General features: G+C 41.0%; 1 protein-coding gene across 2 annotated transcripts in view; it reads left to right on the top strand.

The window, feature by feature from the left end:
• MAMDC2 (MAM domain containing 2) overlaps positions 1–14,016 on the top strand; it is a 137,632-nt gene that overhangs the window by 121,852 nt on the left and 1,764 nt on the right. The window contains exon 12 of one of the 2 annotated variants that reach the window (XM_025891665.2): positions 8,206–8,465. In XM_025891665.2, the coding sequence (XP_025747450.1) occupies positions 8,206–8,465 (260 nt within the window). Of the gene's footprint in view, positions 1–8,205; positions 8,466–14,016 lie in introns of those variants that run through there. The other variant, XM_073878088.1, reaches the window with a different exon arrangement.

Genomic DNA, 14,016 nt, shown 5'->3' with positions numbered 1-14,016 from the left:
GCGATGCGATAAATCTTTCCAAAATCTAGTGGTGTCGTCTAGTGGAAACATCAATGAACAGTGAGATGACTCTGCCACTTACTGCCTTCATAGCCTGCGGCATGGTCACACAAGTTCTCTGAGCCTCAGTTTCCCCTAATATAAAATAAAGTTAACAAGAGATGTCCTGTGAATCTCTTAGGGTTGCTATGATGATCATAACTAAGATTATATTTGTGAAAAGCTTTGATACTGTATCAGCTCCACTCAAATGAATTGTATTATTTTTACAATTTTTAAAAGACTCTATTTATTTATTTGAGAGAGAGAGAGCGTGCACACACCAGCAGCAGGGAGGGGCAGAGGGTAGAGGGAGAGAGACAAGACTCCCCCTGAGCAAGGAGCCCGATGCGGGGCTTGATCCCAGGACCCTGAGCCACAGTCAGATGCTTAACTGACTGAGCCACCCAGGCACCCCTGTTATTTTTTATAACTAGTGAAACTTTGATAAAATGTGATGTTCATCTCTGGAATGCTTTCTTGGAATCATTGTTCTGTATCATCATCTGTGCTTTTATAAATAGAAAATCGTGGCCTATGACTACAGGTAAAATGACTTAGTCGTAAACCAGAACGCTTGGTAGACCTTAAAACAATGTTTTCCAGACTACCACTGGGTAATTTAAGTGTTATGTGGATGAATATTTTTTAATTTGATACTCATATCCATGTATAGGAAAAATACCTAACCACTCCATCAAACCCATTATTTCCCAGATGTACAGCTTTTTTCCTGCTTTCATGCTAATAAAAGTTTCCTATTTGAATAAATGTATTTATGTAATAAAAATGGAATCTATTTATAGAAAAATATAAGTGGATAATACTGCAGATTTGTGGACAGACAAAATCAAATCATGAAATTGGTATTTGTATGACTAAAGTTTGGGAAATATTTCCAATGATTAAGTCAGTCATGTAGTAGGACCAGTCATGCTAGTAAAATAATAACAAAGACCAAAAGAAAAAAACCCAAAACTCTTGCCCTACGATTTGGATCCTTCATTAATGAAATAATACAGGCATTTGTGACAGATGACTCTGGACTTGCATGGAGAAGGGAGCTACTCTGCAGGATTTGTCTTTCCTGACGCAGATGCTTCTTATTTACAAGATAGTAAAGACAGGTTTTAAAGTTCGCAGGATTTTATTGGTTATTGGAATTTTATTAACATTTATATGCCGCCATGTTCTCAGAATCCTTCTAAACATTAGTTTTAGTTGCCCTGGAGTTTACGGGGATTTTGTGGCCCAGAGATAGTGGGATAAATAAATCAATAGATAACTATCCAGTTTAGTGAGAAAATGCCTTCAATTGTAACATTTCCTAGCTCACTGAGTCTACTGGCCAATAGATTAAAAGTCCTCCAGGCCTGCCTCCCCACAACTGCTTTCTAGAAAAGCAGCTATTCATCATTTTCTTAATGATTTTCCAGAGAGAGACAGCATCTGTTTCTTTTGTGATATCGTTTAATGTTTCAATAAGTCTTCCATATTTTTAATAATTAAGGGTGAAGTCTTCATTTCTAAGAACATTCCCTCTTGTGTGATAGAAATATCAAGGATGCATTAAAATACCAAATAATGACATGTATTTATAAAATTATGCTGTCTGACAAAAGAAAACCACAATTATATATGTAATATGTCTGTTATACAGCTGAAATTTATTAGCAGTTGAATTCCAGTCCTTGTCTTTTTGGTTTTTTTAAGATTTTATTTATTAGAGAGGGAGGGAGAGAGGGAGAAGGAGAGAGTGCATCAGCAGGGGGAGGGGCAAAGGGAGAGGGAGAAGCGGACTCCCTGCTGAGCAGGGAGCCTGATGGGGAACTCGATCCCAGGACTCTGGGATCATGACCTGAGCTGAAGGCAGCCGCTTAACCAACTGAGCCACCGACTGAGCCACCCAGCTGCCCCCTGGTCCTTGTCTTTTAAGAATTGCAGTAGTTGATACCCAGACAAGCAAGAAGGCTACCCAGCTAGTCTGTAACCATCTGAGAAATTAGCTCCAGATTATCAAAATCCTCAGTGTCCGTCAATCCTTCTATGATTTATCTTATCACACTAGTTCCTGATATTGTCAGAACCTACTTACACAGAGAAGGCTTCTATGGCAAGCTGCTGTTAAAAATTGATGATATATACATAACACAACATTTACCATCTTAATAATTTGCAAGTGTGCGTTTCAGTGGTAGTAAAGTGCATTTACACTTTTGCGCGACCATCACTACCATCCATCTCCAGAAGTCTTTCCATTTCCCCAAACTGAAACTCCATCCCCCTTAAACAATAACTCATTTATGACAAGCTTTAAGAATCATTTAGAAGGTATAGTAAAAAGTAATTTTAGACAGACACATTTAGCTGTGGTTCTGCCCAAAGTCCTGATGTCTTTTTTTTATCCCCTGATTGTTCAAACTCCTCTTCAGCTTAATGAATGCAGTTTAGCTGTTCAGTTCACATGGTTCATACAGGCCCCTCGAGTTCCTTCCCGGCCCTGCTGAGAGGGGGCAGGCACCAAGACTGAAGGAACAGCTGCTTCACTGTTCCAAATTATGGATATGGTGTGTGTCTCAACACATCACAGTTGCTGCACAAAGAACAGATGGGACCCCAATCTCCCCGTAGATCCATTGGAACCCTGTCTTGAATGTTAAACAATGACCCACAGAGAGAAAGTGACTTAGGTTAATAATCCCTTCCACAGATTGAAATCCTTCATGTACACGAACATGTGAGCTGGTCTGAGGTTTCAACACTGGGGCTTCCTGGCTCCCATCCAGGGCTTTTGTTTGCGGAGACAGACAACATTTGGAGTTATAATGTGGCAGAGCTTGTCAACACATGGGGCTTTTCTCCTCTTTCCAAACACATGTGAGACAGACCGGCTCTCTGTGAAGCTCTGATCTTTTCTGGGAAAAGGAAGTGTCACATGCAAGTCAAAAGGGAAAACATATTTGGAATCAAGAGGAATAATTGGTCTGTGCATCAGAGAGACAAATTCTGATCCATTGGCAAACATGTTAAAATTGTTTATATGTATAGACATTGATCTAGATTGGTTTAATTGGTATTACCTCATGGAATATGCATTTGTGCTTAACAGAAAAGATATCAAGGATTTTTGGAGAGGCTAACGTTACTCCAGAAAAATAGACTTGTGTCAGTGCCCCAGAAAGGCACAAGGCCTTGTACTCACATCCCCCTGGATGTTACCTCTGTCTTCCCAAAGTGGAATAATTACACAGCTCAAAAGCCTGGGAGATTTCCTTTCATACTTTATGGTCTGAAACACAAAGATCTCGGGAACCGGAGACCTGAGGTAATGATTTCAGCCTAATACCTGAGACCCAGTGGTGCATGAGCTGAAAGCATTTCCAGAGAAATGCGTCACCCATTGGAGGCTAAATGGTTAGTGCATTGTACTCAAAAAGGAAAGAATTTCATTTAATCCTGGGGGTTATTAAGGGTTTTCCTCTCTTCCAGGATCTCAGACTAATTCTGTCTGGGATTCATACTGTTACCAGTAGGATGCATGCTGTCATCACTAGAGGGAAGGTGCTTTTTAGGTCATCTCTCACTCATGATGGATCCATTGCTTCCTTTCCATTCTGCAAAGATGTACATCTCAGAGCCCTGATGCTCTCTACTTTCCATTTTCCCGGGGACAGCATCTTTTAGAGGAGCCTGCTTTTCTTCCCTACCTGAGCATTTCATCTTTTTTTTTTTTTTAAGATTTTATTTATTTATTTGACAGAGAGAGACACAGCGAGAGAGGGAACACAAGCAGGGGGAGTGGGAGAGGGAGAAGCAGGCTTCCCACAGAGCCAGGAGCCCGACATGGGGCTCCATCCCAGGACCCTGGGATCATGACCTGAGCCAAAGGCAGACGCTTAACTACTGAGCCACCCAGGCGCCCCTGAGCATTTCATCTTTAGTCAAGGTTCTTTATTTAGGATTCAAGTGGGCCTTCTGAGAACCCCAAAGCCAGATACAAGTTATTTTTCTGATTTTCTTCTTATTTTTTTGGAGGAATTTTTTTTTTAGGTTAAACATGCAATAAGGTAGGATTTCAGGGCACTACACCACTAATTTATGTATGCGATAGCATGGGATACCTTTGTGCAGAGGTAGGTGATAAACCATGGTCATTTTCATGCTTTGACTTTATTCTCCATAGAATTTAATTAACCTGCATGGCGTACTTGGTTAAACATACGACTCTTGGTTTCATCTCAGGTTGTGATCTCATGGTCATGAGATCAAGCCCCATGTCAGGCTCTGCGCTCAGCGCAGAGTCTGCTTATAGTTTCTCTCCCTCTCTTCCTCTGCCCCTCCCCACTACCCCCACCATCTGACTGTCTCTTAAATAAATAAATAATCTTATATATATATATATATATAGACAGAGAGAGAGAGAGAATATATATACTCTTCTATTAAGATGATGTATATCTGTATTTTTTTTACATCCAGCCTAGCTTAAGTTAGAAAATGTTAAAGAAAAGAATAATAAATTTCCTTTCATTGCTGAAAATACAAAAACCCCAGTGCTTCTTGTACAGCAATTTTCTTGCCAGTGAAAGAATGAAGGATAACAACATTAAAAAATAATCTAATATGTGTTTGGTTTAAAAAAAAAAGCATCAAATGGCATGGTACTAGTTTGAGAACATTTGCTTTGATATGACTTTAATTTTATCAACACTTGGATTTTCGTTTGGCCTTGGAGCATCCTACTCAAGTGCATGTGTCATTGCCAAGACCCTCACACAACTGGAGTGATGTTGGTCGAACTGGTTTGGGGCTTAGAGCTGCTGAAGAAAATGCATTCATTTGTTCATTCAACAAATATTTATTGAGTATATATTATGTTCTAGGACCTGGAGGCATAACAATGAAGTGAACAAGAAAGTATCTCTGCCCATGTGTGTTCTAGAGAAGGGAGACAGGCAAACCTAAAAAAATAAGAAAACTCTATGGTATGTCGAGAGGCAGTGAAATGCTATGGAAATAATAGAGGGTAGGGAATGAGGAGTGCCAGAGGGGGATTATAATTTGAAACAGTGTCATCAGAATAGGCCTGATGGAAAAAGAAATATCTGAGCAAAGACTTAGAAATGAGAGTGTGAGACTGAGATGATATGGAAGGAAAGCCATTCCAGGCAGAGGGATTGGCACATGCAAAGGCCCTGAGGTGTTAGCATACCTACTGTATCCCAGGAACAGCATAGGGACCAATGTGATCACGCAATACAGAATGAGTAAGAAGAAAGGCAGTAGCAGAAGAATGTGGTAGAAATCGAGGTAAGAAAATTGTTAAGAGATTATAGGGTCCTAAAAGCCATTCTCAGGCCTTCAGCTTTTACTCTGAGGGAAATGCCGAATCAGTGGAAGGTTTTGAGCAGAGGAGTGGTAAGATTTAGCTTCTGTTCACTATGGGTACTATGTTGAGATGAGATTGGAGAGATTAAGGGCAGAGACAGGCAGACTAGCTAACAAGTATTGCATTAATCCAAGTGAGAAATACTAGTGCCTCAGATCAGGAGGTAGCAGGGAGGTGGTGAGAAGAGAAATAACCGGATTCTGGACATGTTTTGAAGATAGAGCAGTGGGACTTCTGACAACCTGGATGTGAGAGTGAGGGGAGGAGGGGGTGGTGCAGGACTTCCAGGTTTGGGGCCTGGCCAACCAAAAAGGGTAGAGTGGGTTTCAGGGTGAGCTGTTGGAGTTTAGTTTTGGACATGTTTAGTTGGAGGTATCTATTTGACAAGGGGAGATGTCCATTAGGCAGTCTGAATAAACACATTTGGGTTTCAGCAAAGGGGTGGAAATTTAAATTTGTGCTACAATAACATATGTAGCATTAAAAGCCATGGAACAAGATGAGATCACTCACGTGTGAAATGATGATCACTTAGTTAGTGAAAATAAAGCAGTTTGAGACCAGGGCCTTGGAGCACTCCAAGGGCACAAGGTCAGAGAAGAAAGGATGAACTAGCAAAGGAGAGACCAGTGAAGTGGGAGAAAAACCAGAACAGTAGGCGTCCTGCAAACCAAGTTAAGCAAATACTTGTAGGGGGCACCTGGATGGCTCAGTCGGTTAAGGTCATGATCCCAGGGTCCTGGGATCGAGTCCCACATCGGGCTCCCAGCTCAGTGGGGAGTCTGCTTCTCCCTCTCCCTCTGCTGCTCCCCCTGCTTGTCCCCCCCCCCCTCGCCCTCTCTCTCTCAAATAAATAAATAAAATCTTAAAAAAAAAAGAAAGTACTTGTTGGAGGCAGAAGTGATGTATTATCGTCAATGCTACAGATGAGACAGAAACAACAAGGGCTGAATATTGACCGTTGGTTTAGTGAAGAGGATGTCATTGGTGAACACTCCAGAAACACAGGCAGTATCATTTGTAATATTTTAAGGGAGATCCTGGGCAAGGCTGGTTGATGAAGGCCACATCCCATGACTCTGATGGCCCGGTTTCGCAGCCCGACGACTTTACTGAGTGGAACACTGGGGGAAGGTGTTGCACAGTGCATACAGTTTGATAAGACCCACCTAAGCAGGACTATTTCTCCCACCTCTTCAACAGCCTGTGGGACTTCTCAGGTCTGTGTGTGTGGAAGTGGGAGAAAGAAGGAATGCCCTGCAGAAGCACAGATGGAGCTTCTGATCAATCCTGGTTGGGATATTTCAAGCCTTGCATTTTGGGGAAATGACTAGAGCGAATTAATTAAACATCCAACTGTAAAGAAAGATGCCCTAGAGACCATTTCATCTGCATGCAGTATTTGGGCTCTCTTTTTTTTTTTTTACCCTCACTTTGGCCATTAATTTCTGCATGAAAGAATAACTGAACACTACATAAAGATTATGTTTTACATCATGTATATTAAAAAATCAGTGTGGGCCGGGCGCCTGGGTGGCTCAGTTGGTTAAACGACTGCCTTCAGCTCAGGTCATGATCCTGGAGTCCCAGGATCGAGTCCCACATCGGGCTTCCTGCTCAGCAGGGAGTCTGCTTCTCCCTCTGACCCTTTTCCCTCTCGTGCTTTCTATCTCTCATTCTCTCTCTCTCTCAAATAAATAAATAAAATCTTTAAAAAAAAAAATCAGTGTGGGCCAAGAAGATAAAAATGCATGCAGACATTTGTGCGTAGTTTTTCAGGTGGAAGAGACATAAACTTTTATCAAATGACCCAGGGTTAAGAACTACAGATATGAAGTCCAGGACCTTTTCTAAAATGAGCCTCAGGTCTACAGAATTATATCACTGGGATGTTAACCTAGAAATTACTATTCATATATAGCATTATGCCTTATTTAAGTGGCTGGATGGTAATTATTTAACACTAACCAGTTATACTGGGGGGTGGGGGGCCATGGCTGATTTGTAGCTATGTCTGCTTTCTATGGGGCAAATACATCCATCATGGCCCATTTCAAACTACCAACATGAAGTCATTTGGACCTACCAACGGAAGCCACCCAATTGACTCTTGGGAGCCAATGGAGGCTGGTTCCAGCACACCACTGTTTTATTTATGTGCAGACAAATCTTCTGCCTGAAACCAGCAAATTAAAAACAAATTAAAAATAAGACAGGAAAAGTAAATGTAATATAATTTACATATATTTATATATGTATAAACAGATAGTATTAATCCTTATTTCAAAATGATGAATATAGGTTGAGAGAGGATAATTCCTTAGACCAGGATCAAATATTAGAATCAAGACTTGAACCCAGACCTACCTACCTGACTACAAAATCCATGCTGTCTCCCCAAAACCCATGTCTAGAAGCTCCAGAACATTGTCCATGAATTAGTAGGGTAAAGTCCCATATGTTACTCACCACATCCGTGGCATAATGCTAGTATTATAATAATAACATTAATTACATCCTATATTTTAAAATGAATTTTAAATTATTAAGAGAAAAGAATTATTTTGATGGTCTAGATTGTGTAGCATGTCTATTCCTCTTGGATTATATTCTCCAAAATTATAACGTCCTTCCTCAGGATGGTGGTGAAGTCATTCATTTAATTTGTTTCCAGGAACACTACTCAGAAGAGAAAGAAGGGAATATTCCTTGCGCATGTGCATATGTGTGTGTGTGTGCGCATGTTTGACAATACCTGATTTTGTGTTGCTTTCCAGGCTACTACATGTACATCGAGGCCTCCCACATGGTGTATGGACAAAAAGCACAGCTCTTGTCCTGGCCTCTGAGGGGAGTCGCCATCAAACAGTGCTTGACCTTTTTCTACCACATGTCTGGGGCAGGGACCGGCCTGCTGAGTGTTTATCTGAAGAGGGAAGGTGCGAGTGAAGAGTCCCTCTTATGGAGAAGACGAGGCGAACAGAGCATCTCCTGGCTGCGAGGGCTGATTGAGTACAACTGTGAGAGGCAGCACCGGGTAAGCCACAAGAGCCAGGTGATGAAAAGGGGTCCTGTAAGCTTCTGCTATTCTTTCTTCTTCTTGCTACCTAAAAGAACGTTCTGTTCTTTTTCAGGGTCATAGATAAAGACAGTACTTATTTAAGAGTAAACATAATGAGTCTCTATTGATTAAATCTCAGCAGTGAATAGGAGATGAGGTGGGCAGAGTAAGCTCTGGGTATTTATTTGTAAAGTGATTTTTGCAACTTAGTGATGAAAGGGTGGCTATTTTTGTCTTGGCACATTCTGAGGATCAAGTGCATTCTGTGTGTCCTGCATGTCTCTAAAACGGTCCTCTTTTCTTCCGAACATGGTATTACCTAATTAGTTGTCCCAGCTGCATCTTCCCCTCATCATTACCTACACGCAAGGGCTTCAGCTGCAAGCCTCTATTTAACAGAGTGTGTGGTCCAGAGGAAATGTTACGCCTCTGTCTGCAATGACGTGGAAGAAGCTGAGAGTCCTGATCCTGAGTCCCGAGTCTCATGTGCAGTAGGAGACCTCTGCCCCACAGCATCCTGGTCATGAGCGAACCTGGGCAGCACCAGGGAAGAGCTTTTCACATTCCAGTCGGTGAGGCTGAGCAGCCAATCTAGTCTAAAGGTGGGCAGGGGCCTCCTGGCAGCCACTGACTTCCCCTGCCTCCTCTGACCCAAAGCTCCAGAGAGCTCTGGGGAAATAACCTTCAGAGCCCGGTTGTTCCTGAAATTGCTCTGTAGAATTCTGAGCTCCAACCTTCCACTAAAAGCACTGCTTCCTCCTCATCCTTGCTTCGGACTGATGAATATAGTCTTGGGTCGTCAGCACTTTAACCACTGGCTGCTTGGCTAAGCCCAAATCTTCCTGGGCAGAGGTCTTCACAATAAGGGCTTCATTTTACACCATCATAACCACATGGAATATTCTTCAGATCTAAATGGGAAGGGACTGCAGAAGCTCAGGTGGGCCCGTCAGGGTGCTGCGTTCCTAAAGAACAAACGATAGAGGGAATGTGAGCCATTATCTGGGGATGGCCCTGTATTGTGTCATGGATAAAACTATCGAGAGATTGAGTGAAGAATAAAAGCCCCAGGAACGAAGTGTATAGTGCTTTAATGTCTGTTACAGAAGGAAAGTGCATCATTCAAGAACTTACTAATATAACTGATCATCACTCTGAGATGGTAGATTAATTGCATTAGGCTCTTAGGGCACTCACACTCCTATCCTATTCACATGTTCTCAAAGTGTGGTCCTGAGGCCAGCAGCGACGCTTGAAATGCAAATTCACCTAAAATGACATGTACCTAACATGCACTATCTTGGGCCCCACCTGGAACTACTAAACCAGACCTGAAGGGGAGGGCACCAGAAATCTGTGTCTTAGCAAGACCTCCTGGTGATTCAGGTGTACACTAAAGATGGAGCATCTCTGTTCCAGAGTAAGTGAATCTGAGTCTCTCGGGGAGGAGCCTGAGCATTGATGTTTTTTATAACTCCCAAATGTTGCTGATGCACAAGGGTTCTGGGATTTGAATTCAAGAGAACAGATGGCTTCTCAGCATCTAAACCCAAGGAGTTGAGTCCAAGGCCTTGAATATACTAGACTTGCTGGGTAGATGGTTGTTTGAAATGGTTTTTTGATCCCAAAGTAATTAGGCGTCTCAGGTAGCATCTTGAGGTGTTCAAGTTCAAAGGGTGCAGAATGGCCTGGGAGATTTTTAGCTCACAACCTGGAAAGAAGACTACACAACATTCCCTTTGTCTTAAAATGGAACAGATAGGAATCTGCCATGAGGAATTTCCTTCTGGATTTAGTGATTCCATCACGAATCCCAAATGACTATCTGGAGACCAGGCTGAACTAGTTTCTTCAAAACATCTTAGTGTCTAATAAAAACACAGACACACCCATGCAAATGAACCCTCCGTCTTCTCTGTGCCAGGCACTTACAGCACTGGGAGCTGTACATAAGTTCTTCCGATTGATCTTATAGCTCCTCTTTACAGATGGAGAAACTAAATGTCCCGCTGGTAAGTGGAAGTGTGAGAATTCAGTCCCGGATCTGACTGGTCCCAAAGTGTGTATCCCTAAGCCACGACTTTACACTTCCTCCTACCACGGAAGTTCCAAAATATACTCATTCCCCTGGGTGTCATAAGCACTGGGTGATCTTGGGGAAATCTCACCCTCTCTCAGAGTGTTTCTACATTTTCAAAATGGGGTAATAATTCCTGCCATGCTGACATCACAGAGTTACAGGGTCAAATGAGATTATGTATGTGAAAAGGTTTAATATACTTTAAAGTCCCAAAGTATAAAAAGATGTTATTGTTTCTAAAAATATATTCCCTCCCAAATATCTTCAGTCTCTAATTCATGTCGCCATGGCAGCCATGACATTCTCAATAGTTACATTGCCATCCAGACTGAGTTCCTAAAGTATGAGGCCAAAATATCTCATTTTAATTAATATTTATTGACTGCTTGCTATTCTAAGCACTGGGGATACAGCAATGACCATAACATGTAGAGCTCTTCCTCTTTTAGTTGACATTCTAGGCGGGGAGAAATAGAAAATGTAAACCAAAAATATATAATGTACCATCAGGTGATAATAAGTGCTATGAAAAAAAAGTAGGTCAAGCTGATCAGGTAACAAGATCAAAGAAGTATCAGGGTGTAATCATGAAAGGCCTTGGACATCATGGTAGAGTTTGGAATTTATTCCAGAAGCAATGAGGAACCATCAGATGGCTTTAAGGTAATGCAGTCTGGTTAATATTTTTAAATGATCACTCCAGCTACTACCTGGGGAGTAGACTGTAGGGAGGCAAGGAGACTTTGGGGCTACTGCAATAGTCCTGGCAGAAGGAGTGGTAGCTAGGGCTGTGTGCCAGACGTGAGATGCATCAGAAGCCCACAGGACTTATGTATGGCATGTGGGGCTTGAGAGAAAGAGGCATCAAGATGAGTCCATGGGTTTTGGCCTGAGCAACCTCTAGAATGGAGTTACCATTTACTGAGATGAGGAAGGCTTTAGGTGGGGGCATATCTGGAGGTGTGAGGGCAGTGTGCACAGGAGGGAAAGTAACAGGTGGGGTTTTTTGGACATGCAACATTTTCAATGTCTGTTAGACATCCACATGGGTATGTCAGGTAAGCGGTAGGATGTGAGACTGGAGTTCAGGGAAAAGAACAAAGCTGGAGAAGTCAATGTGTGTGTCATCGGTGGGGGTGGGCATGTGTAGATGACTTTCAGAGTGCTATAGTACTTCTGACATTTGAGTCATCCTGTAGGGGAGGTAAGTGGGTGGCCTCCTGATGACATTCCAATCATCCGACCATCCTTGTAGAAGAAATGCATCAAGTGGCAAAATTCTAATCATGCTCCTTCCTTGGGGTTTAATAAAGTGCTAAGCCACACTTGACTTGCTATTGATCAAAAACACGAAGTGATTTTATTTCCTTTGGATTCCTTGCTTAATCTTTCCTCCTCTGCTCTCTCTGTTTTCCTCCCTGGGTTCTTTTAGTTTGATGCTATTGAAAGAAAGTGGTAGACAAATTCTTAGCTCATTGAAATATTTATATCATGTATATTGTTCGTTACACTGACTAACACTTAGTAGGAATTATTACATGCTGGGTACTCATCTAACACCACGTTTCCAAATTTTATTGTTCATGGTATGCTTAGTCTCAGTTTTTTCCTGGTGCCACTAATGTAAAAGTAATACATAATGGTTTCATTTATTATGTAGTTTTCCAAATAACTTAGTAAGTATTTATGTCCTAACAACTTAGTAGCTATTTGAAAAAAAATAGTTAAATTGAAAGAAAAAATAAATTGTTATCTAGTTCTTAAATAACCACAATTATTTAATAATAGAATGTGTATCTGCAATACGAGGGGTAAACCATAATGGTATAAAATGGTTATCACTCAAGTATTAAGGAAATTCAAAGGAGAAAGTTGTATGAAATCAAGTGTTTGGCTCAACTGCACACTATTCTGAATATAATTCCATCAGGTAATTTGTTTATTATATTTCCATTGTAGACTTGGAGGTCAAAAACCAGATTTTAGTGATGTCCAGAGAACCAGAATGCTTATTAACTGCACTCCTATATCCTCCTATCTAGATGTGTTAGGACATTTTTCCCCTCTTGTAACTACTTATTTGGATTCTTGTTTGGGATTGTGTCCTTAGAATTTTTAATAATGTTATTTTGCCCATTTCTGTCATTAAAGCTTCTTTGAGTCATTAATTTCAAGATAGTTTCATATGCTTATTAATTACTTTATATTCTTTGATTTAATTTAAATCATAAACTAGTGCAATGGGGAGTCATTTGCTCGTAAAATGAGTAGAGCAAATGTGCCTTCTGGATCATTTTCATTACCCATGAGCCTCCCTGCAGTATTCAGTGGTTTATTAACCATTGTTGTTGGGGCAGCTTTAGAACTGGTAATGTAACCTCTTTTCCCTAGAATCTGAATATTTGATCAGTTATTTTCTTCTCAGGATCTAAAATTAGGGAACTGATTCTCTCCTCCAGGGCTGTTCTTGGATATTATGGTATTTGACTTGATAAGTGAACCATTGTCCTTTTGGTAAACTTAATGATTATGCTTTGCTGTTCATACATGGTCTCATCAGCCATGTTAAATTCTTCCACCTAGTACCGGTATCACTGTAGATTTATGGAGAGCCTAAGAAAGCTTAAACTTCTAGCCCATGACTTTCATATGCCCTGTGAATGCTGGGGCCAGAATATTCTACGTGGGGAGGGGAAACCAGGTCACCAACAGGAAGCATTTCTAGGTGAGCATTTCTGGGAAACTGACTAAAGAAATCTCAGAAGAAAGGGACCTAAATTTCCAAGGCTCTAGTAACTTGTGAATTTCTTTAAAATCCCAAATAAGTACTCTCTTTTGTACCTAGATTTGAATGTGTGATTTTGTATCTCTTTCCTTAAAGGAGCTTGAAAAACAGTCAAAGCTTCCAGACCCACACAGCCTGGATCTGCCTGACGAGTATTGGTTTTTTTATTTTTGTTTTTATTTATTATTTTTTTAAATGTTTTATTTAAATTCAGTTTAGTTAACATACAGTGTTTTGTTTGTTTCAGAGGTAGAATTTAGTGATTCATGAGTTGCATACAACTCCCAGTGCTCATTACTTCATGTGCCCTCCTTAATGCCCATCACCCAGTTACCTCATGCTCCCACCTACCTCTCCTCCAGCAACCCTCAGTTTGTTCCCTATAGTTAAGAGTCTCTTATGGTTTGCTTCCCTTTCTGTTTTCATTTTATTTTATTTTTCCTTCCCTTCCCCTATGTTCATCTGTTTTGTTTCTTAAATTCCACATGAGTGAAATCACATGGTATTTGTTTTTCTCTGATTGACTTATTTCGCTTAGTATAATACCCTCTTGTTCCACCCACATCGTTACAAATAGTAAGATTTCATTCTTTTTGATGGCTGAGTAATATTCCAGTGTGTGTGTGTGTGTGTGTGTGTGTGTGTGTGTGTGTGTGTGTGTG

This window comes from Callorhinus ursinus, unplaced genomic scaffold (assembly GCF_003265705.2).
Source record: "Callorhinus ursinus isolate GAN/ISIS: 27379988/994484 unplaced genomic scaffold, GSC_fseal_2.0 scaffold28, whole genome shotgun sequence".
NCBI classification, from domain to species: Eukaryota; Metazoa; Chordata; class Mammalia; order Carnivora; family Otariidae; genus Callorhinus; species Callorhinus ursinus.
Note: the sequence above shows the minus strand (reverse complement) of the source record. Positions and strands in the feature narration are given on the sequence as shown.